The 24,130-nt window shown below is 42.6% G+C and overlaps 1 protein-coding gene across 1 annotated transcript in view; it reads left to right on the forward strand.

Annotated features, from left to right (window-relative positions):
• Nucleotides 1-11,164: 11,164 nt before the first annotated feature.
• Nucleotides 11,165-24,130, forward strand: part of RFC3 (replication factor C subunit 3) — a 47,860-nt gene continuing 34,894 nt past the window's right edge. The window contains exons 1-3 of the mRNA XM_030200374.1: nt 11,165-11,405; nt 14,521-14,658; nt 18,547-18,614. Coding sequence (XP_030056234.1) covers nt 11,319-11,405; nt 14,521-14,658; nt 18,547-18,614 — 293 coding nt within the window. The 5' untranslated portion in view covers nt 11,165-11,318. The remainder of the gene's footprint in view (nt 11,406-14,520; nt 14,659-18,546; nt 18,615-24,130) is intronic.

A 24,130-nucleotide genomic window follows, 5' to 3' on the forward strand; every position in this document is an offset into this window, starting at 1 on the left:
AGTTAATGTGTGACCACTTACCACCTCCTAAATAGGAAGCACTTAGGGCCATATTCAGTAAATGGTGCTCAAATTTAGGCACTACGAAAAATCTACACTAAACGTTATTCTGTACAGGGCGTTCCAGACTGAGTGCTCTTTATAGAACAGCGCTTAGATCAAACTCCTGCGCCCAACTTTGGGCACAAGGACTTATGCCAACTGACACCTGGTGTAAACCCTGGTATGCAAGTTGGGAGTGTAACCCCAGTATTTTATAACACTGCACCTAAATATTTGGATTGCCCCTAACCCACTCCTGCCCCTTTTGGGTTGCATGCGAGACACTTTGAGTGCACAACATTATAGGAACAGCGCATAAGCAGATACATGCATAAATCCAAATTAGTGCCAATGACATCAATAATGAATTGGTAGCACCCAATTAACTAATTAGTTTACATTTGCATTTGGGCCTTAAACTTTTGGCAATTTATATAGAATCCAGGGGTAAGTGCTTCTGTATTTACCAGGAGCAGGTACTGTGAATTAATCTGTATGGGGCCCTTTTACTAAGCTGTTGTAAAAAATGGCCTGCGGTAGTTTGGACATGTGGAATTGGCACGCGCTGGGCCTTTTTTTTTACCGTGGCTGGGTTAAAAGGCTTTTTTAATGGGTCAGTAAATGGCCGTGCACTAAAATTAAAAGTAGTGCACAGCTATTTACTGCCTGAGCCCTTACTGCCACCCATTGACCTAGTGGTAAGGGCTCACGCACTACTCACACGGTAATCATGCGCCAATGTGGCCATATTGCTGATTACCGCCAGGAATGCCCCCATGGTAGAAAATAGAACATTATTTTCTACCACAGTAAACAGGGGGTGCCAACTTCTGAATTACTACCGGATGCCCACATACCCCGGCAGTAGTGCCGAGTTGGTGCACGCTACCCGCACATTAGCCCTACCGCTGCTTAGTAAAAGGGGCCTGTATTAACATAAAACATGCAATAGAAAAGAGTGGGAATGCCCCCAATAGGTGCCACATTACAAAATGCAGCTCCCATGCAGTAAAAACCTGCATTAAAAGCCATGATAACTAAACATTTTACCATAAAGGACCCCTATAAATATATGATTTGTGCATTTTATTTTGTGACAGACACTGAACAAGTTAAGGAGTCCTTTAACTAAGCCACACTAAAAAATGGTTGGGGGTAGTTTTAGCACATGGGTTTCCAGCACGCTCCGGCCACTTTTTACTGTGGCCGTAAAAACCCTTGTTTTCAATGGAGGGAGGAAATGTCCGTGCGCTAATAAAAATACTGGCACATGGCCATTTACTACCCGAGCCCTTACCGCCTCCTATTTAGAAGGAGGTAAGGGCTCACGCACTACTCACATGGTAATCAGGCAGCGCATAGCAATGGCCTTGTGCTGCCCATTACTGCTGGGCAACCCCCCCTACAAGAAAATAAAATTTATTTTCTGGGTGTAGGAAATGGCGCACACTGAACACAGTACTACCGCTGGGCGCCTGGACATGGCCAGTGGTAGTGCTGTTTTCCTACGCGCTACTCACACAGTAGCCCTACCGCCCTCTAGTAAAAGGGCCCCTAAGTCAATTTATTTTGGATTTATGCAATTTCAAATGCATCCATATTTTTTATACTCCCAATGATGTGCATACAAAAGGAATTCATTTTCTCTATTGTAATTTTGATTTTTTTTTTTTTCAAATTAAAAATGAGAAAAATTCTGTGATACTCCCTGCATGTCTCCTGTACCATGCTTGAAACTGAAGTGACAATATAAATGAGTATAATGCCATTTTAAACCAACTACCACAAAGTGCATCGAAAGCCAGCAAGAGATTCAGCAGCTGTGAAGTACAGCCTTAGGAAAATTAAAACAACCTAATCAGTCTCACTGTGGATGACTAATATAAATTTTCAGCCTGGGTGTCCAGATGTCTGTGTCTCATTTCTATGCTTACTGTAAACAGTTTTTGAGACCTATCAGATCTCTTACCCTCTTAAACTAAATACTTAGCAAAACAGCTAAGGAGAATACTACAGTCCAAAGGGTAGGAAATCCCCTTGAAATGTACACACTTTATTATATAGCAAATGATAATTGGTTACTGCCTCCCCTCCACCCCTAAGTTATCACACAGTAATCTTTGAGGCCCATCTACTAAAGAATGCAGCTTAGTAAAAGGGCCCCAGAGTGCAATGTTTGCAAAAGTACACATAGAGGGGCATAATTGAACGAAAACGCCTATCTCCATGGGCGTTTATCTCCAAGAACGGGTCCGTGAAGGGGCGGACCGAACCGTATTTTGGGAAAAAATAGACGCCCATGTTTTATTCAACAATGTGTGAGCTGGGCGTTTTTGTTTTTCAGCGATAATGGAAAATGAAAGCGCCCAGCTCAAAAACGAATAAATCCAAGGCATTTGTTCGTGGGAGGGGCCAGGATTCGTAGTGCACTGGTCCCCCTCACATGCCAGGACATCAACCGGGCACCCTAGGGGGCACTTTTACAAAACCAAACAAAAAGGTAAAAGAGCTCCCAGGTGCATAGCACCCTTCCCTTGTGTGTTGAGCCCCCCAAATCCCCCTCAAACCCCACTGCCCACAAGTCTACACCATTACTATAGCCCTAAGGGGTGAAGGGGGGCACCTACATGTGGGTACAGTGGGTTTGGGGGGGTTGGACGACTAATAAGCATTAAGCAGCACAATTGTAACAGGTAGGGGGGATGGGCCTGGGTCCACCTGCCTGAAGTCCACTGCACCCCCTAACAACTCCTCCAGTGACCTGCATACTGCTGCCAGGGAGCTGGGTATGACATTTGAGGGTGAAAATAAAAAGTTGAGAAACTTCATTTTTTGTGGTGGGAGGGGGTTAGTGACCACTGGGGGAGTCAGGGGAGGTCATCCCCGATTCCCTCCAGTGGTCATCTGGTCATTTAGGGCACTTTTTGGGGCCTTATTCGTGAAAAAACAGGGTCCAGAAAAAGTGTCCTAAATTCTAGCTAAAAACGCATACTTTTTTCCCATTATCGATGAAATGCGCCCATCTCTGTTCGGCAGATAACCACACCCCAGTTCCGCCTTCGCCACACCTCTGACACGCCCCCATCAACTTTGTCCGCATCCGCGACGGATTGCAGTTGAAAACGTCCAAAAATCGGCTTTCGATTATACCGCTTTATTCGTTTTTGTGAGATAAACGTCCATCTCCCGATTTAGGTCGGAACTTGGGCGTTTTTCTCATTCGATTATAAGCAGGATTGTTTCTCTCTTTTGCACACAATTCAGCTATTTGCTTTCACTTGGTTATTTGTATGCTTAGCTTTGTGCATAAGACTAGAAAAAATGCAACCAAAAAGTCAACTTAATAGATTTTTTTGGATCCTCAGATGGCCCATGAGCACTCAACGTCTTTAGAACTCAACTGTGGTCAGCATCCTCATCGATCCAATTTTCATAATTTTTGTATATACTTTTCTCAATAGTCATTCTCATTCAGTTCAAAACTATAGCAAATAAATTTTACTTATCATGATTCAATGTTCAAGGTTCAATGTAAAGCCATATCTCCTGAATGAATCCATTTTTTCGACAATCTGAGTCAGGGTTGAGAAACATGAAAAATATTAAAAACATGAGAATCCAAACTATTTCAAACTTTCTTAAGCAAGCAATACCATACTTCCAAAGATAATAGCAAAATTAGCCCGTGGCCATTATTCGTTCCATTCAAAATGGCGGCGGTGTGCAAACCTGCTCCTAATAAGCAATATGCGCATAATAACATCACTGATGACACCAATTTAAAGAGACAAGTAATCAAATTAAGGACTTCAGTTCTTCATTCAAACCTTCAGGGGAGATGGTATGTAATTCATAAATCCACCTTTGTTCTTTAAAGTTCAACAGTTGTTCGTAGTTTCCACCCTCCCCCCTAACATTAATGGCTTCCAAACCTCTCCATCTCAAATCTGACACAGAATGACCTGCAGTCACCCAATGGTTCACCAGAGAGGCTGCTTTCATGTTGGTATTCACATGAGACTCATGTTCAGTAAGTCATGTTTTCACTGGTCATGATGTTCGCCTGACACATAAGGACATTGGATCAGGTAGATAACATATGCTGAGTCACATGATGTATTAACACTACTTGAATACACCTTAACAGACACAGGATGTGTCCAATTTCTTCCAAACACAGCATAACAGCACCATTGGCAGTGACCATATATATATTATGTGGGCCCTGTTGATGAGCTTTAAACACAGGTTGAATCATTGTATTGATCATTTCTCCAATAGTTGAGCCTTGCTGAAAAGCAAACAATAGTCTGTAAGGGAACAATCCCATGCCAGTGACATAAATAATTTGATTAACATGGATAAACAATGGCCAGTACTTCTGAAGAAATGTTAAAGGTGTTTCTTCAATTTTCTGTACATATTGAAGCAGTTCACATAGGGCATATCACACTCTCAAATAGGCAGATTTTACCATCAGATATGGGTAGCCGCACTGAAGAATCCTATTCTTAAGTTCTGTAGCTAGTGATTTAAATTCCTCCAATGTAGAATTTAAAGGGGGTTTGGACAGATTCCTGAGGGAAAAGTCCATTGAACATTATTTAAAAAAATTTTTTTTTGGTTTTGCCGGGTTCTTGAAGCCTGGATTGGCCGCTGTCAGAGACAGGATGCTGGGCTTGATGGACCCTTGGTCTGTTCCCAGTATGGCGGTGCTTATGTACTTATGCTTATGTACTTATGTACTTATCCTTCTGAATCTTAAAAACTGGCTAATAGGTAAACTCTGTCTCATACAGTTTGGGTGGAAACTATGAAAGTGATCAATTTCCCATCCAATTTGTAAATCTGTAAATCCAAAAAAATCAATCTTTGTTTGACAACAATTCATAATGAATTTAATACAGGGATCAAGAGTATTCAACCACTTCACAAAGAGGGGCATTTTCAATATGACGTCTAAGTCCGATTTTGGACGTTTTGCTAAAAACGTCCAAAATCCGAATAGGAAAGAAGGTCATTTTCAAAAAAGAAAAAAACATTTATTTAATACTGTTTTGAACAAGGTTTTGTGATTTGGACATTTTGGTTTTTGGTCCATTTTTGAAAAAAAAGAAGAAGAAGAAGTGCAAAACGTAGAGATTCATGCCACTGGGATGTAGGAGGAGCCAGCATTTTTAGTAGAATGGTCCCCCAGACTTTTCAGGAGAGCAATGGGGCACCCTAGAGGGCACTTCTGTGCACTTCATAAAAATGCTCCCAGGTACACATCTCCCCTTTGTTCCCCTATCTTGTCCCCTAAGCCCTCCAAAACCCAACCAAAATCCACTGTCCCCTACTGTACACCACTACAATAGCCCTTATGAGTGAAAGGGCACCTATATGTAGGTACAGTAGGGTTTTGGTGACCTTGAGAGGGCTCATAGTTTCCACCACAAGTGTGACAGATAGAGGGAGATAGGGACCTGGGTCCCCCACTGTGTACTGCACCGACCACTACACTACTCCAGGGACCTGCATGCTGCTCTAATAGACCTAACTTTAACATGTGTAGCTGTCGAGGCTGGTAAGCCATTATTCACATTTTTAGGGGTCGGGAGGAGGTCAGTGACACCCTAATCCCACCTTTGAAATGCCCTCAACATGCCCCTTTGTGATTTGAACACACTTCTGACAGACTTCATAGAAAAGCATCTAAAAATAGGTTTTGAAAATACTGATTTGGACATTTTTGTCAGAAAAACATCCAAATGCTGCTTTATGCCACTTTTTAGATGTTATTCTCTTTCAAAAATGAGCCTCAAAGTCATCCAAAGATTCCTTAGTGGATGTCCAGATAAAAAAAATGTTGCCCACAAATCACTTCAAAATACAAACTGCTTGAAACTTAGCTGAAGGGTTAATGTCTCTTTCCTCCAAATTAGTGTGGCTAGTACTGGGGCTATAAAAAGCCCCCATGGCAATACTATAGGTCTGACGGTAGTAGTTACCCTGAAACAACAAAAACAAAATGTATACAAGTCAGGCTAATTTAAGCAAAAAATAGGTGGTAATTCATGAGGTGCCCTAACAATGAAGAAACAAATTCTCTAATAGTTGTACTGGTCCATCAGGTGGGATCATTGTGTAGAGGGCTGTAAAATCTATCATTACTAACCACCAGCCACTTAAAACCATTTGCTGTTCTTTTAAGATGTTCAGCATATGGGTGGTATCCTTCAATTAATATTTTACCCCCAGGAGTTCTTTCTGAGGAAAAATATCCAGAAATTTAGAGAGCAGTTCTAATACTGAATTTCTAGACGAGACTATAGGTCTTCCGGGTGGGGCTGTGATAGGCTTATGAATTTTGGGGAGGAAATCCTTCGTGTCACAGGATCGTTCTGACACAGGTACGTCGCCTTTCTTGATGTTAACATATGAGATTTCACAGCTTCTGAGACAATTTAATTTCCACCATAATTTCCTCCTTTGGATTATAGTTCTGTTTTATATAATGTTGCTCATTATTCAATTGTTGACACTCATATTCTGCTGAGGTGTATCGAGGCTGGACTACAGTAGCTACACGTTTATCAGCACGAGAGATGACTAATTCAGAATCAAATTGAAGACTTTGTAATGCTTCCCACTGATGTATATTTATTTATTATCACATTTGATTTATATCTCGCCTTATATCTGAGGCAGATTACAATAAAAACATACATATAAAACAATACAACAAAAGAAACATAAAATCATTAAAATTTGAAAGAAAATCTAACATTGAACTATTTGTCAGAAAAAAAGTCCATAATGCTAGCATGCCTTTGTAAACAGGGCCTTAACTCTGTCTATCAGGATGCTTTGATTTTCTATTTATTTCCCTGCTTATAACACTAGATACACTTTTATTTTGTTTTATATAGGTCCTCTAGGCTACAGTTTAAATATATTTCCATAAAAGCATAGTCTTACTCTTAAAAAAGGGCCTGCATGGTCTCCCTTGATGAATCTAAGACCCTACCACAGTTAGGAAAAGTAGTGCCTACTGGGTGTGCTCTCATTGTTGGTGTGGGAACACTGAGCCCCACGTAGGTGGTGCCGGGAGAGGAAAGCAAGATGATTCCAGTCTTGACTGTCCTATTGAACTATAATCAATCCCTCAACTCAACAATGTGCAACTATGGGAGAACAGTCTAGACCAGTGATGGCAAACCTATGGCACACGTGCCAGAGAGGGCACGCAGAGCCCTCTCTGTTGGCACGCACGCCGTCGCCTCAGCCAGTTCCAGCCCCCCTCCGAATAAAAGTCATACCTGCTCAGGGTTAAGGCGGTGTCAGCAGTGAAAAGCGCTGGCTCGGCATGCCTTCAGCTTTCCCTTCTGTCTCTCAAGCTCTGGTCCCGCCCTCATTTCCTGTTTCCGCAAGGGTGGGACCAGAGCTTGAGAGACAGAAGGGAAGGCTGAAAGTGTGCAGAGCCAGCACGCTTTTCACTGCCGCTGCTGACGCCGCCTTAACCCTGACCAAGTATGACTTTTAAATTTCGGAGGGGGCCCTGGTGCTCGGAGGGAGGGCGGGCAGATGGCCTTGTGCTCGGAGGGAGGGCAGGAGGACAAGTAAGGCAGCCTTGTGCTTGGAGGGAGGGCGAGCGACCTGCCTGGTGCTCAGAGGGCCTGCCAGGTGCTCGGAGGGCCTGCGAGTGGCCTGCCTGGTGCTCGGAGGGTCTGTGGGTGACCTTCCTGGTGCTTGGAGGGCCTGCCTGTGTGCTCGGAGGGCGGGCGGCCTGGTGCTGGGAGGGAGGCCTGGTGTTGGGAGGGAGGGAGGCCTGGTGTTGGGAGGGAGGGAGGGATGCCTGCCTGGTGCTAGGAGGGAGGGAGGGAGGGCAGCAGCCCCAATGAGAAAAACCTAACGGGAGGTGCAGACCTCCCGTTAGGCTTTCCACGGTGACTTCTTCAGAAAACGGTAGTGCATCGCATCGTATTTTAATACTAATTTGCTCATTTGCATACCATTTTCGTTGTCTGCTACTGTGACAGGAAAATGCCCTTTTGTGCATGTCCCCGGTTTACTACTTGCGTTCTAAACTGGCTAAACCAGTTTAAAACCCACGTTGCTGTTATTCATGTTAAATTGCCCTGTTGGCACTTTGCGATAAATAATTAGATTTTGGGTTCCTGTTTGGGCACTTGGTCTCGGAAAGGTTCGCCATCACTGGTCTAGACTACCACCCTAGAAGCATAGGCTTCGCTACAGGGTGGCAAGTGCCACCCCCCCAAAAATGGCTTGCCATCCCTTTGCCACCCCAATTTTACCTGGCATGTAGGTCATTAAACCTCCGTTGGTTCAACATCTTCCACCCACCCTCCCACTAAGATACAGCTTCTCTTCTTCTCCCTGGCATGGACCAAAACCTCCTTTCTATTCCCTTCCTCTGCTCCCCCTTCCCCTCAGTGGTCCTCCAATCATCCAGTGCATTGCTGATATCGTCAGACATTCAGGCAGGGCACTGCTGGCTGGCCCCATTGGTGTTCTCACTGTTGCATCCTGCCTACTCTGATGCAAATTCCTGTTTCCGCGAAAGCAGGACATGGTGTAGAGAACGCTTCTTGAGACAGCTGATGGTATCCTACTTGAATGTGTAATATTGCCAGCAACATTACCTACCTTGAAGGCCGGTGTTGCAGTGGCCTCTGTGGCTGTGGGGGCAGGAAAGAATCCCACTCTTTCCTGCTCGCCACTGCTATTGTTTTTTTGTTTGCTCTTCTGTGCCACGGGCAGCACCACTGTGTTGAAAAAAGGGCTGCCGAGACTTTCGCCGGAATCCTCACAGCCATTTTTAAAACACGTTGGCGGCCCCCACAGCACAGAAGAGCATACAAGAGACAGGGTAGTGGCAGCGGGCAGGAAAGAGTGGGATTCTTTCATGACCCCACAGACAGAGGCCACTGCACCACCAGGGACTTGGGAGGGCTGTAGCATGCGGCGGCAGTGGCCAGTGGAGTGCAGCACAACGGGTATGCATGGCAGTTTCTGGTGCCCCCCTGCCATGCATACCGTTTACCACGTTCCACCGGCCCTGGGGTGGAAGTCTCCGTTTCAGTTTTTATCTGCATGCCGTTTGTAGTCCCCTGCATATGTGACTGAGGTGCAGGATTCTGCTCTCATGTAATGTCTAAGACTTGTTAACAATATACCTACTTCTAGTTTCCCAGTAATAGGTGCATTGATGCTCTAGGGCCAGTGTAATATTTATAGCCCTGTTTTTTCACAGATTGATTAGGGCTCTTATGGTTTGGTAAGTTTACTACATAGGTTTTGAATATCTTTTTGCAGGGTTTTCTCTTATTTTGAAAAGTGTTTGGCCTTATTTGAAAACAGGCCATTAGCACCCAAAATAAAACATAAGTACATAAGTAATGCCACACTGCGAAAAGACCAAGGGTCCATCGAGCCCAGCATCCTGTCCACGACAGCAGCCAATCCAGGCCAAGGCACCTGACAAGCTTCCCAAACGTACAAACATGTTATTCCTGGAATGTTATTCCTGGATGCCTTCTTTGGAATTGTGGATTTTTCCCAAGTCCATTTAGTAGTGGTTTATGGCTGCTCAAGACTAGTGATCTCCACATCCTGTAGATTCATCATACGAAAATCCATCCAATTTAATGTGTCTGGCAGTGGAAGTGTGCTGTTCTTGAGCTGATAATCGTGTTGTAAGGGGCAGTGATGATCCTTGGTCAGCTGCCACCTGGGGCGGATTGCCGCTGTGCACTCCCCCACCCTGGGTGCAACGGCGTCCGTCCCCCCAGGATGCAGCACAACACCCCCCAGCGCGACACCCCCCCTCCCCCGGCACATCAAAAACCCCCACCACCCCTGGTGCATTCTTAGCTGCTGGGAGCAGCCGCATGCTCCGCTGGTTCCCTGCTCCCTCTGCCCCGGAACAGGAAGTAACCTGTTCCGGGGCAGAGAGAGCAGGAAACGAGCGGAGCCGACAGGTGCGTGGCTGCTCTTCACCTCTCCTGCAGCGTGCACCCGGGGCGGACCACCCCCACCGCTCCGCCCTCGGTACGCCACTGGTAAGGGGCTAGCTCCATTGTTAGGGAATATAGAGTTTGTGATACAGAACTGGAGATTCAGGGTTTATACTGAGATTATGTCTAATCCTGTAGAGAATTCATGCTCCATTACCACACTGAAGAATTTACTGAAAAAATGCTATCAATTATAATGGCAGTTTTACTGGACAGCTGAGGCTAGCTAGAGGGGGAGGGGGTGGAGGAGTAGCCTAGTGACTAGTGCAGTGGGCCTTAATCCTGAGGAACTGAGCTCAGTTCCCACCACAGCTCCCTGTGACCCTGGGCAAGCCACGCAACCCCCCATTGCCCCTGTACAAAATAAGTACCTGAATATATGTAAATCATTTTGAATGTAGTTGCAAAAACCTCAGAAAGGCGGTATATCAAGTCTCATTTCCCTCCCTTAATGCATAGAATGATTTGATGTTTATTTTGCTAATTTAAAAAAGGGGGGTTGGGGAGAAGGGTATGTGACGTTGTGAACATGAAGCCCTCCTGTGCCCACCACAAATATTTCTGTCTGGAGTCGCCACTGCCTACAAGCCCTGCTTCTAAGGGTTTGCTGAACCAGATACATATCACCAATTAAGCAGGAAATAGAAAAACGGATCAGCTTCTCTCTGTTGCACCAGACTCTGTAACCAGGATGATGGTATAATAAAAGCTTGTTCTCTGTTGCCATCTGCTGGTAGGGGAACATTATAACTCCCTTTTGACAGGTAGGGCAATAAGGAATTACATTGTCGAAGTATTACTCAACGTATACACAGGGGCTTTAAAAGCTAATTTCTAAGATTGTAATAAAATACGTAGCAATTCTGTAAATTGTAATCTAGTCAAATCCGGAAGTTGTGAAGTCTCTGAAGATAAACCGGTTGCTAAACAAAATTAACAATATTTAAAAGTAAATTTTGTCATACGAATAATAACCACAGTATAACGAAGAAAGAGAGAATATGTTTTATTATCCCAATTAGTGGCACCCATCTAGCAGCTAAAAGGCCGTTCGGAAAAATGACTGAATTTGTCCTACGACACTTGCCGTAGTTGGACGCAGAACTCGCTGTGCCTGGTTGGTTGAGAATTTGTCTTGGCGCTCGCGGGAAGCTAACGTAGCTGTTTTCATTTTCTTTGAGGTTCTGTCTGTGCTCGTTCTAAATTCTCTGGTTTGATTTTCGCGCCCTGAGTTCATGCACTGCGACGGTGTCAGCGATGAGTCTCTGGGTGGATAAATACCGTCCGAACTCCCTCGGGAAGCTGGATTACCACAAGGTGCAAGCGGTCCAACTTCGGAATCTGGTGAGGCAGCACAACTTAGCTTTGCGCTTCCTGCGCGACCGGTACAGGGCAGCGAGCTGAGAAGTGCTTCAGCTTGCTCTGGCGGCCCATCTGCCTCCTAATATCACCCCCGGAACATTGAGATTTCTGATGTTTAATTGCGGGAGTAATTACTCTCACTGTTTACTTTATGCAGTCCTGTGTTAGCATTTCCTACCATTCAATCTACCTAGAATATGAAAAGTGATACCTCGAACATATGGAAGAATAAGCTATATATGATTTTGGGTTCTTCTACATGGGAGTTAAGTGGATTTATTGCCAGCAACTGTTTATTATTGCCAACAACAATTTATTAGTTTTACAAGTTATTAGTTTTATTTTTTTTACAATTTATTTTATTAACAGCATAACAATAGTAAAATAACCAAATGGAAGCATAAATGCAATTAATGAGGTAAACTTCGAAATGGCAAATTGAAACTTAGTAATAATAGAACTAGCATAAAACAGTATTAGAAATATAAACATTTATTAGCACTGTAGAGCAATCATGTAACAGAAATATGATAAATGTCAGTACAATTCCAATGATACCATAATAGCATGGAAGAACATTCAAATAACAGATATATCAGCTAATACCAGTGAAACACCTAATAGGCAAACATTATCACATTCAAATAAAAAAAGATATGTTTCATTGTATTGTAGGAACAGCATTAGCTGAAGGGTCAGGTGCAGATATATAAACAGGGACAAGATGGGTATTACGAAGTTAATTGGGATAATAGATGGATAGCTAAATTGAAGGCAAATTATATGTACAGTTAAATGCAATAGGAGGAACTGGTTTAAGTTACAGTGTGCAACAAGCAAGTCCAGGTGTGGAGTGAGTAGACAGTTGGAAACCATGTGTATTAAAGGCTTGGGAAAAGAGCAAGGCTTTTATCTGCTTCCTGAAGTAGCGCTAACTCTAGTTAGATGTAGTCCTTCTCTGGGAGTAAGCTCCAGAGTGTGGAGGCAACTATCACATCGTGCAATTTCTTTTGATGAGGGTACACATAGTGATGCTCCTTCAGAGTACCTGAGAAGTCTCAAAGGAATGTAGAAGTCTTTAAGTACTTTAGAGTTTGAAGTTTAGCCCTGTTACTTGTGGTCAGTGTAGTTTTTGCATGAAGGCAGTGATGTGTTTACACCACTTGCAGCCTTCTGAATTACTCTAGTTGGAGCTGGTGCAAACTCTTTTTTGTTTGTCCGGTGTACAGGGCATTACAGTAGTTCAGTTGTAATGTTATAGCATGGACCACTTTGGTCAGACTCGTTTTTTTTTCAATATATGGAGAGACTTCATAGTTGCAGTAGGTGATGGAAACAATTAAGTTGTTTGAATTGGTGGAATTATAGTAAGCGATGAGTTTTAGCAGTAACACAATATTCTTAACCTGTGATTTTAGGGGAGTTCATACTTTCTAAAAGGTGTTTTGAAGTTAAGTATTTGTCTATTTGTGTTAGGAATCTCTGTTTTGCTTGGGTTCAGGCAGCTTTTGTTGTTTTTTTGCCCACTCCTGAGTTGCTATTACATAGGAAGTCAGTTTACTCTAAGCTGTACTGATTAAATGGGTATGAGTAGTTGGACACAAAGTGCTATATCTATGCCAATGATGTGCATCAACCGAAGCAGCTCAGCTAAAGGCTTAAGGTGGATATTAATTAAAATAAGTGACTGTATGGATCCCTGTGGCATCCTGCAGTTCAGTGCCCAATGTGATGTTGTGCTGTTGCTGAACAGAACTGATTGTTGTCTGTCTGACAAATAGGACATGAACCATATAAATACTGTGCCACTGATATGTTTCTGCAAAACTTGAAAACATAATATGATCCACAGTGTTGAAGGCTGCTGAGAAATCCAGCAACATTTTTATTGAGGCATATCCCCTGTGGAGATCAAGAAGGGACACACAAACTGCCTCCATTCTATACCCAGACTTAGCCAGTTGTTGAGCTGAATGTAGACCTTGCTATAAATTTTACCAGGAAAGAGTTGTTAGAGACTGGTCAGTAATTTTTGAGCTTGCCTTGGTCAAGGGAACTCCATTTTAGCACGGAGCACACCACAGCCCTTTTTATTGTTGGCAGCTGCCCTTCCACAAGAAAGGAGTTAATTTTAGTAGCCCCTTGAGTGAGGTCTATTCTTGCTGCGCTAACCGTACTGTCTTTGCTGGGCAGGGGTCAGGAGGCCATGTTGGCTGTAGACCTTTCAGGAGCCTCTTCTGTGACTTTGCTGAATAAGTCCTAAATGGCTGTGCATGGTGGGGAGAATGAAGTGTTCTCATTAGATGGTGGGAGGCTCAATGGGACTCTGTGTAGGTCCTCAGTTGACGGCTTTCTAAAATGCCTTTCTATCTTACTAGGAATCTATGCTTTAGCCTGCATATATCCAGATGAATTTTAAGAATAAGGTACCTTGAGTACATTGAAATATCTGAAACGAGGGTGCAAAGTAGACAGTTTTACTATACATGTACATTTTAAACAATTAAGGGGTCTTTTTACTATGGTGTGTTAGCATTTTTAGCTTGCGCTATAATTCAGTAGGGGCTAGTGTCAGCAATCGTTGGGGAGTAATTGGAAAAGAAATATTTTGAGGAAAGAACAGATTAAAACAAAAGTGTCCAGCTCCAAGGTAGTACACCCTATGTGAGACAGTGGGTGAATACAAAAGTTCGGCAGTCAGAGTACAGGAGGCTGAATTGTTCCAGCAATAATTTTGACTTCCAGGAATCCTGACAGCTAGCGTTTAGCGCAAACTAAAAACGCTAGCACACCATAGTAAAAGACCCACTTAATATATTGCATAGTTGCCATCAGCTCTACCCCCATAGATGCCTGTTTGTAATGTGGATAAAAGAATGTGCCATTCAGCCATTTTATCCATGCAACCCACATAGTTCCAAACTAGACCTTTTAGATATTGCCCTCAAAATTTGTGGTGGTAATCTTTTAATATTGCACGCAGTTCTTTTAATGAAAAACACACACACACATGAACTTTGCAGACAAAATAAACCCTTCAGTTCTCCACAAAGGAGTAGCATATCTGATTGTTGCTTGATTTGCTATGTTTTTGCAGGTGCAGTGTGGCGATTTTCCTCATCTTTTAGTGTATGGACCATCAGGTGCTGGAAAGAAGACCAGAATAATGTGTTTACTGCGAGAATTGTATGGGCCAGGTGTGGAAAAGCTGAGAATTGAGCATCAGACTATAACGGTAAGACACCTCATTTTATTTTTTTTAGGCTATTTTGGAGACAATTTTCAAAAGGATTCTATGGGTTTATTATCCCTGTTTAAGGAATCACGATAGTAAAACATGAGTTAAATATGCACCAAAACTTAGCACACCTTTTATGTTACTGATGTTTTTAAAAAATTGCATTAACCTGTGATGCTCTAAGCCACAGGTGGGCAGCCTTGGTCCTCAAAGGCTGCAACTCAGTCAGGTTTTCAGGATTTCCCTAATAAATATGCATGAGATCTATTTGCATACACTGCCTTCATTGTATGCAGATAGATCTCATGCGTATTTATTGGACAAAACCTACTGCATTGTTGCCCTTGAGGACCAAGGTTGCTCACCCCTGCTCTAAGCTAATTGCATACTAACAAATTAGGCATTAGAATAAAAGGTACACATATAATAATAATGTACACATCTTTTTATATTGGCTTAATGTGTTAAGAATGATAGTAAAGTTAAAAATTACGTTATCTTTCTACTGTTTTTAATTTGGAGGCTTTCTAGTGCGGTCCATGACTCTTGTGCCAGAAGGACTCAGGCCCAAAACTAGTGCATCCCCACCCAACATACTCGCACATTAGGCCCATCACCTCCTAATGTACCCCCATACTCTGCTTGACACCATACCAAATATGCCTCCCTAACCAATTTGGGAGATGGGGGAAAAAAAGAAATAGAGAGCGGTGCGTTAATGGGTTAGGGGTGTCAGGGTGTAGTTATGGGTTTAGGAGGAGTCAGGCTATTTTATTTATTTATTGCATTTGTATCCCACATTTTCCCACCTATGACCCCCCTAAATCTAGTAATGTAGTGCATGAATGTCTAAATCTAGAAATGCACCCTGCTGACTCACCAACATTTTAGTTACCCACCAGCACATTTGTGCTCAGCAAAACTATATCTCCCTCCCTCTTCCATACACACACATATATGCATACTTTCTTGGGGGAGTACCTAAAGTGATTCAGCAAGTTTGTGGTTACAATAATTCACTCAACAGATGTTGCACCTGTCTGCCCAGGGTTGATTTAGGGTTGTTGGGTATAATGGTACACTGGTGGGTTGAAAGGAATGTTGTAGGATTGTTGACTTGGAGAGACAGATGGTTGTTAATGGGGTTGGGGGCACGGTGGCTTATGTATTAATTTTAGAGAAGTGAGTGTTAGTAGGCATGGGGAGTCAGAAGATTGCATTTCTAGATTTGGAAGTCTAATGTGCTATGTTACTACATTTAGGGGGTCAGAACATAATCCCCTCCAAAATCCAGTATTGTATCCCATTGAGGATAATTCTGTGAAAAATGCCACCTTTCCACCAAAAAATAAAATGCATTATATTATAGGAGCACATTAAATGATGGCCTTTTCCTGTTCATTATAATTCTTTACTTACTTTGATTTTTTTTCTTTGATCACATAGCATGCCAACCATTTTTGTTTTGTTTTTGTTGTTGGTCAAATTAGTTATAAATGGATGTTCAAAACCTTTTTCCCCAGAAGCACAAAGCTATCATGTAAATGACAAGTACGTATTTTTATATTATTAATAATAACTAGAAAGCTGGTGAGATGATGGAAATTTAAATTAATTTTTGAAGACCTACATGCTAGTCATGCTCAAATATGGATTACATAGGTTACATCAGTTACACCACAACTTTTCACATAACTCAGAAGAAAAGAGAAAAAATTTTATGACCCTACCAGTTGTCTTAATATATCATTTAATCAGTGAATTGGTATGTTCATTAAAAAAATATATTATCCTGACATGGTAATATTAATGTAACTGACCCAAGCTAACTGTGTAACTGACGCAACAGAAGTGATGTAGTACTTAAAAAGTTACTGCACAACTAAACTATAAAACACTTCTAGTGCCTTTTTTTAGAACCTGAATTTTCAGGAAATGCCACCAAAGAGTGCAGCTCAAAGAATGAAAGTACAGAGAGTGTGTATGAGCACAGAAAAACATGAGCAAATGTTAGCCAAGAACAGAGAGCAACAAAAAGCATCACGGACAAAATACAGTAGTAGAGGAAAGGGTAAAGAAAAAGAACAAAATTAATTGAGGGTGAGGAAGTCAAGAATGAATAAAATGATACAAATGTACACAGAATCACTTGAGTCAACACCATCTCAAGCATTTAAGCCACCTTAAACACTTGGAAAGGCAATGAACAAAGCAAAGGCAGCTTTATCAAAGAATCCAATGAAGATAATTGTAGTTGTAAAGAAATTGGCCAAAATGTTTGGAATAGATACAAATGATAACATGAAAAGAAATTCGTATTCTTACTGCTTTGGAGAAATCAGTTCTGGAGTTTTATGGGAATGATACCATATCAGGTCAGCTACCTGAGTGGAAATACTTTGTTGTGGTTAAAAGAGATTGTAAGAAAGAAAGAATGCAGAAAAAGTTACGGAGGCACTCAAACAGTTTTAAGGCAGAAAGTTATATGGCTAAAATCATAAAATCCAAGTTTGCCAACTTAAGCCTGCAGCATGTTGTTCCGATCAGCGATAAAGATCATTCAGTTTATTGTTATGTATCATCATAATGTTGAGATGTTACTGGATCGTGATTTGCCAAAAGCTGAAAACCTTATTCAGGCTAGCACTGTGTGGGAAATGCATTAGATTACTGGTTAACCGACCTTTTGGTTATCCAACACTTTGGATTAACTGACTGGTCAGTCCACTGGACACGGCCTACTCCCCACCCCCACCTCCAAACAGCAGCTGCCTTCGAGCTCTGACCCCTCCCAGCCATCCGGCAAAGCATAATTTCTCCATGCACAAGCAGGAGTGACTCAGGCATACAGGTAGGTGGCATCATCCAGTGGCAAATAAGTACCTGTATATACTATGTAAACCGTTTTGAATGTAGTTGCAAAAACCACAGAAAGGCGGCATATCAAGTCCCTTTCCCTTCCCCCTTCTAGTGGCAAAGTGGAGGAGTAACCTAGTAGTTAGAGCACTGGACTGACAACCAGCAAAGCTTGGTTCAAATCCTGCTGCTACTCCTTATGGTCTTGGGAAGGTCACTTGACCCTCTATTGCTTCAGGTACAAACTTAGATTGTACGTCCTCCTATGACAAGGAAATACCTTGTGTATCTGAATTGAACTCACTTTGAGCTACTACTGAAAAAGATGTGAGCTAAATCCAAAAAATAAATATGTTGCCAGTTGGATATCATCATGTATTCAATTTTCTTATGATCAAGCAGATAGTCCTCTGACCAGCACAATAAAATATTACCAGATCAGAGCTGCTGCTTTTCAGTAGACAAACCTGCAAAGCAGTGACCTGTTTGTTAGTCCATACACTCACTACACATGGCTGCCTGGACCAGTCTTCCATTAGAAACAGTTCTTCAGTCAAGAAATACTTAACATTTTGTTCATATGAAATATTCAACACTTGCACAAATATGTGAGCAGGTTGTTTCTCAACAGTGGAACAATTCTCTGAGAAGATGGAGCAACCCTGACCTTGGGAGTTGTCCACTTATGGGGCTAGCTCTGTCCTGCTTGTTGACAGAGAAAGCAAAATTGTCTACCTGTAACGTATGTTTTCTGTCAACAGCAAGATGAATTGGTCATAAAATTTCATCTGGCTCTCTGAGAGCTTTTAAATTGAGTAGACTGAGGACTGCTGCATCTGGGAAAGGCAACATATGCTCAGAACTTTACACTAATTCTGAGCTCTGGAAGAGCTATTCTGTCCTGGTGCTGTTGGATGACATCACTCTTGTGTGCCTGATTTAATCCTTTCAATAGAGAGCACCTGTTAAATAAGAATAAGGCAAAGTTCCTTACATTTTCCTTGCTAACATTGTTCTTTAATTGAACAGACACCATCAAAAAAGAAAATTGAAATTAGCACTATTGCAAGCAACTATCATTTGGAAGTTAACCCAAGGTAAGTAGTTAATATTATATTATCTACAACTCACAAACATTTTTTGGTCAAACTATCAATATAGTAATGCCACTTCTGTAATATAGAATTTCTACTTATTCTTTCACCTTATGATTTTAAGTGAATCAAAACTTCAGAGGATTCAGATTGGGGAAGGAGATGTTCCTTTGCTCTATTTCTGCTGCTTCTATGGGTGCCACCCAAATTGTAGCACCCTTGTTAAGGCTGACAGGATCCGCAAGCCCTTCCAGCTGAAGAGGGCTCCTCTGATAATTGGAATACTCCCATACTCTGCAGCCAGGGGCACTCTATGGGCTGCTGCCTCATCTGCTTCTCTCCCTGCACATGCTCAGTTTTTGCATGGGAGAGTACGGGAGTGTTCCAACTGCTGGCGAAGGCCCTCTTCAACTGGTTGGGCTCAGGGATTTCTGCCTGCTCAGGTATTTATTGAGTTTATGGCTGTGGGGGGGGGGGGGGATGGGGCGCGGAGGTGAGGAAAACGTGTTCTCACCCATCTTGAGCTCAGGCCCACTGAGAATCGCACATCTGCTAAACCACTGGTGTGTTCAGTTACCACTTCTCTGCAGCGCACCAGCTGTGATGCCACATTACCCCTAAAGCACAGTATGGTAGGTGCTATTGCCTGTAAGTCTACTAGCCTCCCATTGTCTCCCTGGCACAAAGTGCTACTCACCACCATTTACTGCTGTCATACCTGCTCTGTGGCCACTTGTGCTGGCTACCTTGGCATCACTAACTCTTACAAAGGTATATAACTAGTACATGTCTGAGTCCCAAATATAGCAGTCTTGTTTAGGATGGGCTATAGAGACCATCGACAGAAACTCCAGTAATTTGGAACGTGAGGACAGTTCCAGGCAAACTTTTACATCTGTGTCCCAGAAGTGACAAGAAGGATTCGGATAGGCTGGAGTGGGCTTTGATGGCAACTCCAGTAGTTTTAACATAAGCGATGAAGCTACAATGTAGTAAATTTAAAACGAATTGGAGAAAATGTTTCTTCACTGAACATGTAATTAAAGTCTGGAATTCGTTGCCAGAGAATGTGGTAAAGGCAGTTAGCTTAGCGGAGTTTAAAAAAGGTTTGGACGGCTTCATAAAGGAAAAGTCTATAGACCGGTATTAAATGGACTTGGGGAAAATCCACTATTTCTGGGATAAGCAGTATAAAATGTTTTGTACATTTTTGAGATCTTGCCGGGTATCTGTGACCTGAATTGTTGGAAACAGGATGCTGGGCTCGATGGACCTTTGGTCTTTCCCAGTATGGCAATACTTATGTATTTATGACAGAGCCGGGCGGACTTCTACGGTCTATGTTCCAGAAGCAACAAAGAAAGACCATGATCAAGTATATAATATCACGTTCATTGCTGATTTAATCTTGAATTGAGAATGAACGTGACTATTGGGCAGACTGGATGGACCATTCAGGTCTTTATCTGCCATCACTTACTATGTTACTATTTGACCCACTTCAGTGACATGACCTTGCAGTATAACACAGGGCAAAACCACAGCCTAACTCTTCAAGTGCACCCTCTATGCATATTCAAGACACACAAGAACTGACTATTATTAGAACAGAAACTTTGTGGTCACTAATAATACTTTACCTTCTTGCATTACCCAGCCAGATGAAGCAGTGAATATTATAACAGAAGCTTAGGTTGGTTTTCTTTTTGGTGATTCCATGACAGCAGTTCCAGGTGGGGATTTCAGCCCAGAACTGGAAATGAAAATTCCTTTTCCTTTGCAGGGACCAAGACTATGGAATCAGTTGCCACATGATCTAAAGCACATATCCTCCTACTTCTCCTTTAGAAAGGCCTTGAAGACTGTTCAACAGATAGTTAGGCACTATGTCAGCAATCTCAGCCAACTCATGTAGCTGTTTTTCTTCTTCCATCAATATTCTTTGAGATGTCAATTATCTCTATATGAAGAGCCTTCACCTCTCTTTGTAAACCGCCAAGAATCATCTATGGAAAATGGGCGGTATATAAGACTCCTATAGAATGTAAACTAACATCTCTTCAATTTCACTTTTATTTTAAATCTTTTTTATTGAAGTGTATAAAGAATACAACAAAGAACCAATGACATTTGAAAACACCATATATGCTACAAATGTTGAATTCTCAATAAACATGTTATATACGATCACATATCTTGTCTCCTTTGAAAGTCATTAAGTTTCATCTATTCATTGTCTCATTGTATGAAACCTGTTACTTAATGTTCGACAGGTGGCCTTTCTGATACCACGGACACTTGTGATCCTTCCGCATACTTCAACTCATTTTCTTCTTTTATCCCTAGACCCCCCCCTCCCCCCACCCTCCCGTCCTTATAATTATAAAGATCAACAGATTTTCTTGGTGATCCTGCGAAGCAAACAATGTTCCTCTAGTGCTTATACAGCACTACAGCATATTAAAGAAAACTCTGTTACAACCTTATGATACAACTTGATGCCAAATAAAAAAAAAAAAAAAAAAAAAAAAGAGGACATAGCCGCTTATAGTCGATTCAGAATATAACTCCTCGCCCTGGGTGCCAGGGACTGGATATAGGGTTCCCAGATCCTCAGGAATGCCTTCTTCCCCTTGGGGGAGGATCCCACCTCTCTTCTCTCCATCAACAGTAATTCATACAATCTATTTCTCCAATGCCAATACTCCGGCGGATCAGAGTGTACCCAGGCCTGCATGATCAGTTTCTTGCCTACCAGGCTGGCTTTCCTGATGAATTGCCGGGTTCCCCCCCTGTGCGAGACAAAGAGCTCATACTGATCCAAAAGGAGACCCTGCGGAGTAAGTGGAATCTTATTCTTTAATATCCGCTCTAAAAATCCCACAATTTGCCTCCAATAATTCTGGATCTTGTAACACTCCCAAAGGTAATGATATAATGTGCCTTCCCTCTGCCCACACTTAGTGCACAAAGGATCAGCTCCTCCTCCGAATTTGGATAGTTGCTGCTTGGACATGTAAGCCCTATGTAAGATCCTGTATTGACATTCCCTCATAGCCGCATTTCTCGATATGGTGGGAATCCTAGCAGATAGTTTCTGAAAGTCTAGTTTCAGGTTTGGACGCTTTAGATCTTGGGCCCATTTCCCTAGAATATAGCCTGTATCTTTACTCCTGTTCGTCTCTCCCAATGCTTTTTGTAAACCAGAGACCGATAAACGCTCCCCTCATATAGAACTAAAGAATGCCCTTATCTGGCGCCCATGCCCACTACTCAATTTCCCTTGTTCTAGAGATCTGACATAATGTGCTATCTGGTAATACGCAAATTGATGGCTTTGAGTTATACCCACCCCCAAGGCTCCAAGCTCCAATAGTCGTCCCTTAGAATCCAGTACATGTTCTAATCTGGTGATCCCCATCATTGCCCACCTACATATTACTTTGTTCTCCGTACCTGGTAAAAACTGTGGGTTGCCCTGCAGCGGTAGAAGGTCTGTCCCATCCGCTGCTAGCCCCCAGATCTCATTTAACTCTCTCCACATTTGTCTCAGAGGTCTTACCAATATGCTATTGCTTGCCCATGGCGGGAGTTGTCGGCTTGGGCATTGTAACATGAAATATAAATGGTATGGTTTAAAACATTCCTGCTCCAAGTTACGGGGAGTGTAGTCTTGCCTGTCTAGTAACCAATCACCCAGGTGCCTTAGTAAACTTGCCTGATTGTAACGGCGGAGGTTTGGTAGCCCAATGCCTCCCTCTCTCCATGACCCCATCATTAACTTCAAGGGGAGTTTTGGTTTTGCTCCTCTCCAGATAAATTTCCTGACATATTTACCGATTTGATTTATGTCTTTAGCCCGTAATCGTATAGGGAGTACCTGAAATAGATATAACCATCGTGGAAATTCCACCATACGAAATAGATGCACTCTCCCATGCAGATTAAGTGGCAGGGCTCCCCATCCGTCTAATCGATCCTTCAAAGCTGCAATCCTATGACCAATATTCATCAGATGTATTTCCGATGTTTTTTTAGGAATCTGTACTCCCAAGTATTTAAGTGACTCTGATGCCCATCGCAGCGGGAACTCTGTTCCCCACAGCTGCCTTACCTTATTATCTGTGGCCAGTGCTAATGATTTTGAAAAATTTATTTTAAAGCCGGCGAAATCCCCATATTCCCTAAAGAGTTCTAATAGGGCCTCCAATGAGCTCTTTGGTTGCGTTAAATGAACCAACAGGTCGTCCGCAAATGCGGATATCTTAAACCCTTCAGGTCCCCATTTTACCCCCTCTATTTCTGGATGGTCCATAATTTCCCTAATCAGCGGGTCTAAGGCCAAGACAAATAGCAGGGGCGAGAGAGGACACCCCTGTCTCGTGCCCCTCTCTATCGGAAACAAGGGCGATTGTTCCCCATTGATCCATAAATATGCCTGAGGGTTTACATATAGTGCTCCTATCGCGTCCTGGAAAGCCCCTTCAATGCCCATCTTTGTCAGCACCGCAAACAGAAAGCCCCACACCACCTTATCAAAGGCCTTCTCTGCATCAAAACTGACCACCAGAGAAGGCCTTTTCTGTCTATCCACTGTCTCCAAGGATGCCAACAGGGCCCGCACATTTTTTGCCACTGTTCTCCCTCGCACAAACCCAGCTTGAGGGGATGCTATTAACCCAGGCAAAAGCTTTGCCAGTCGATTGGCTAGGATCTTTGCATATAGTTTTAGATCACTATTTAAAAGGGAGATTGGTCTATATGAACTTACGTCAGTATCATCCTTCCCTGGCTTTCGTAATAGTATGATTTTTGCTATGTTAATGGAGTCTGGCGTTGTCCCAGTTGTGATCATGTGATTATATAAATCTAGCAGAGGAGGTGTAACCTGTTCTTGTAGGATCTTGTAAAATGCTACACTAAACCCGTCTGGCCCTGGCGCTTTGTGCAAATCACTTTGTTGTAAGGCCAGCATCAATTCCCCTTCCTCAATAGGTTTGTTCAAAGTCTCCCTCTGCACCTCAGTAATCTTGGGCAAATTTTGGTTTATTAAATATAGGTTACTGTCTTCTATAATATCAGTAGGTTTTGCATATAGGGCCCTAAAATAGTCCCTAAACCTCCCTATAATACCTCCAGTTTCTTTTATAAGGTTCCCTCCTCCATCCTTCACTTGCAAGATCCTTGAGGGCCCTTTCTTCCCTTGCACTAACCTGCCTAAAAGTGTACCTGCTTTATTTCCGTATTGAAATAATTGATATTTATAGTACATTTGCGTTTTTTGTGCTCTTTGATGGAGGAGCTCGTTTAGGTTTTTCTGAGTTATGAGCAGTTCCTTCTTGTTCTCGTCCGTTACTTCCTCCCCTAGTCTCTTCCTTCTTGTCCGAACCTCCCTTTCCAAGCGGAGAATCTCTTTATCCCTCAGTCTCCTAGCTCTGGCTCTGTAGGCTATCACCTCCCCCCTCATTACAGCTTTGGCTGTTTCCCAGTATAGTGCCACCTCCTGCCTATGGCCCTCG

The sequence above is a fragment of the Microcaecilia unicolor genome, chromosome 4 (assembly GCF_901765095.1).
Source record: "Microcaecilia unicolor chromosome 4, aMicUni1.1, whole genome shotgun sequence".
NCBI classification, from domain to species: domain Eukaryota; kingdom Metazoa; phylum Chordata; class Amphibia; order Gymnophiona; family Siphonopidae; genus Microcaecilia; species Microcaecilia unicolor.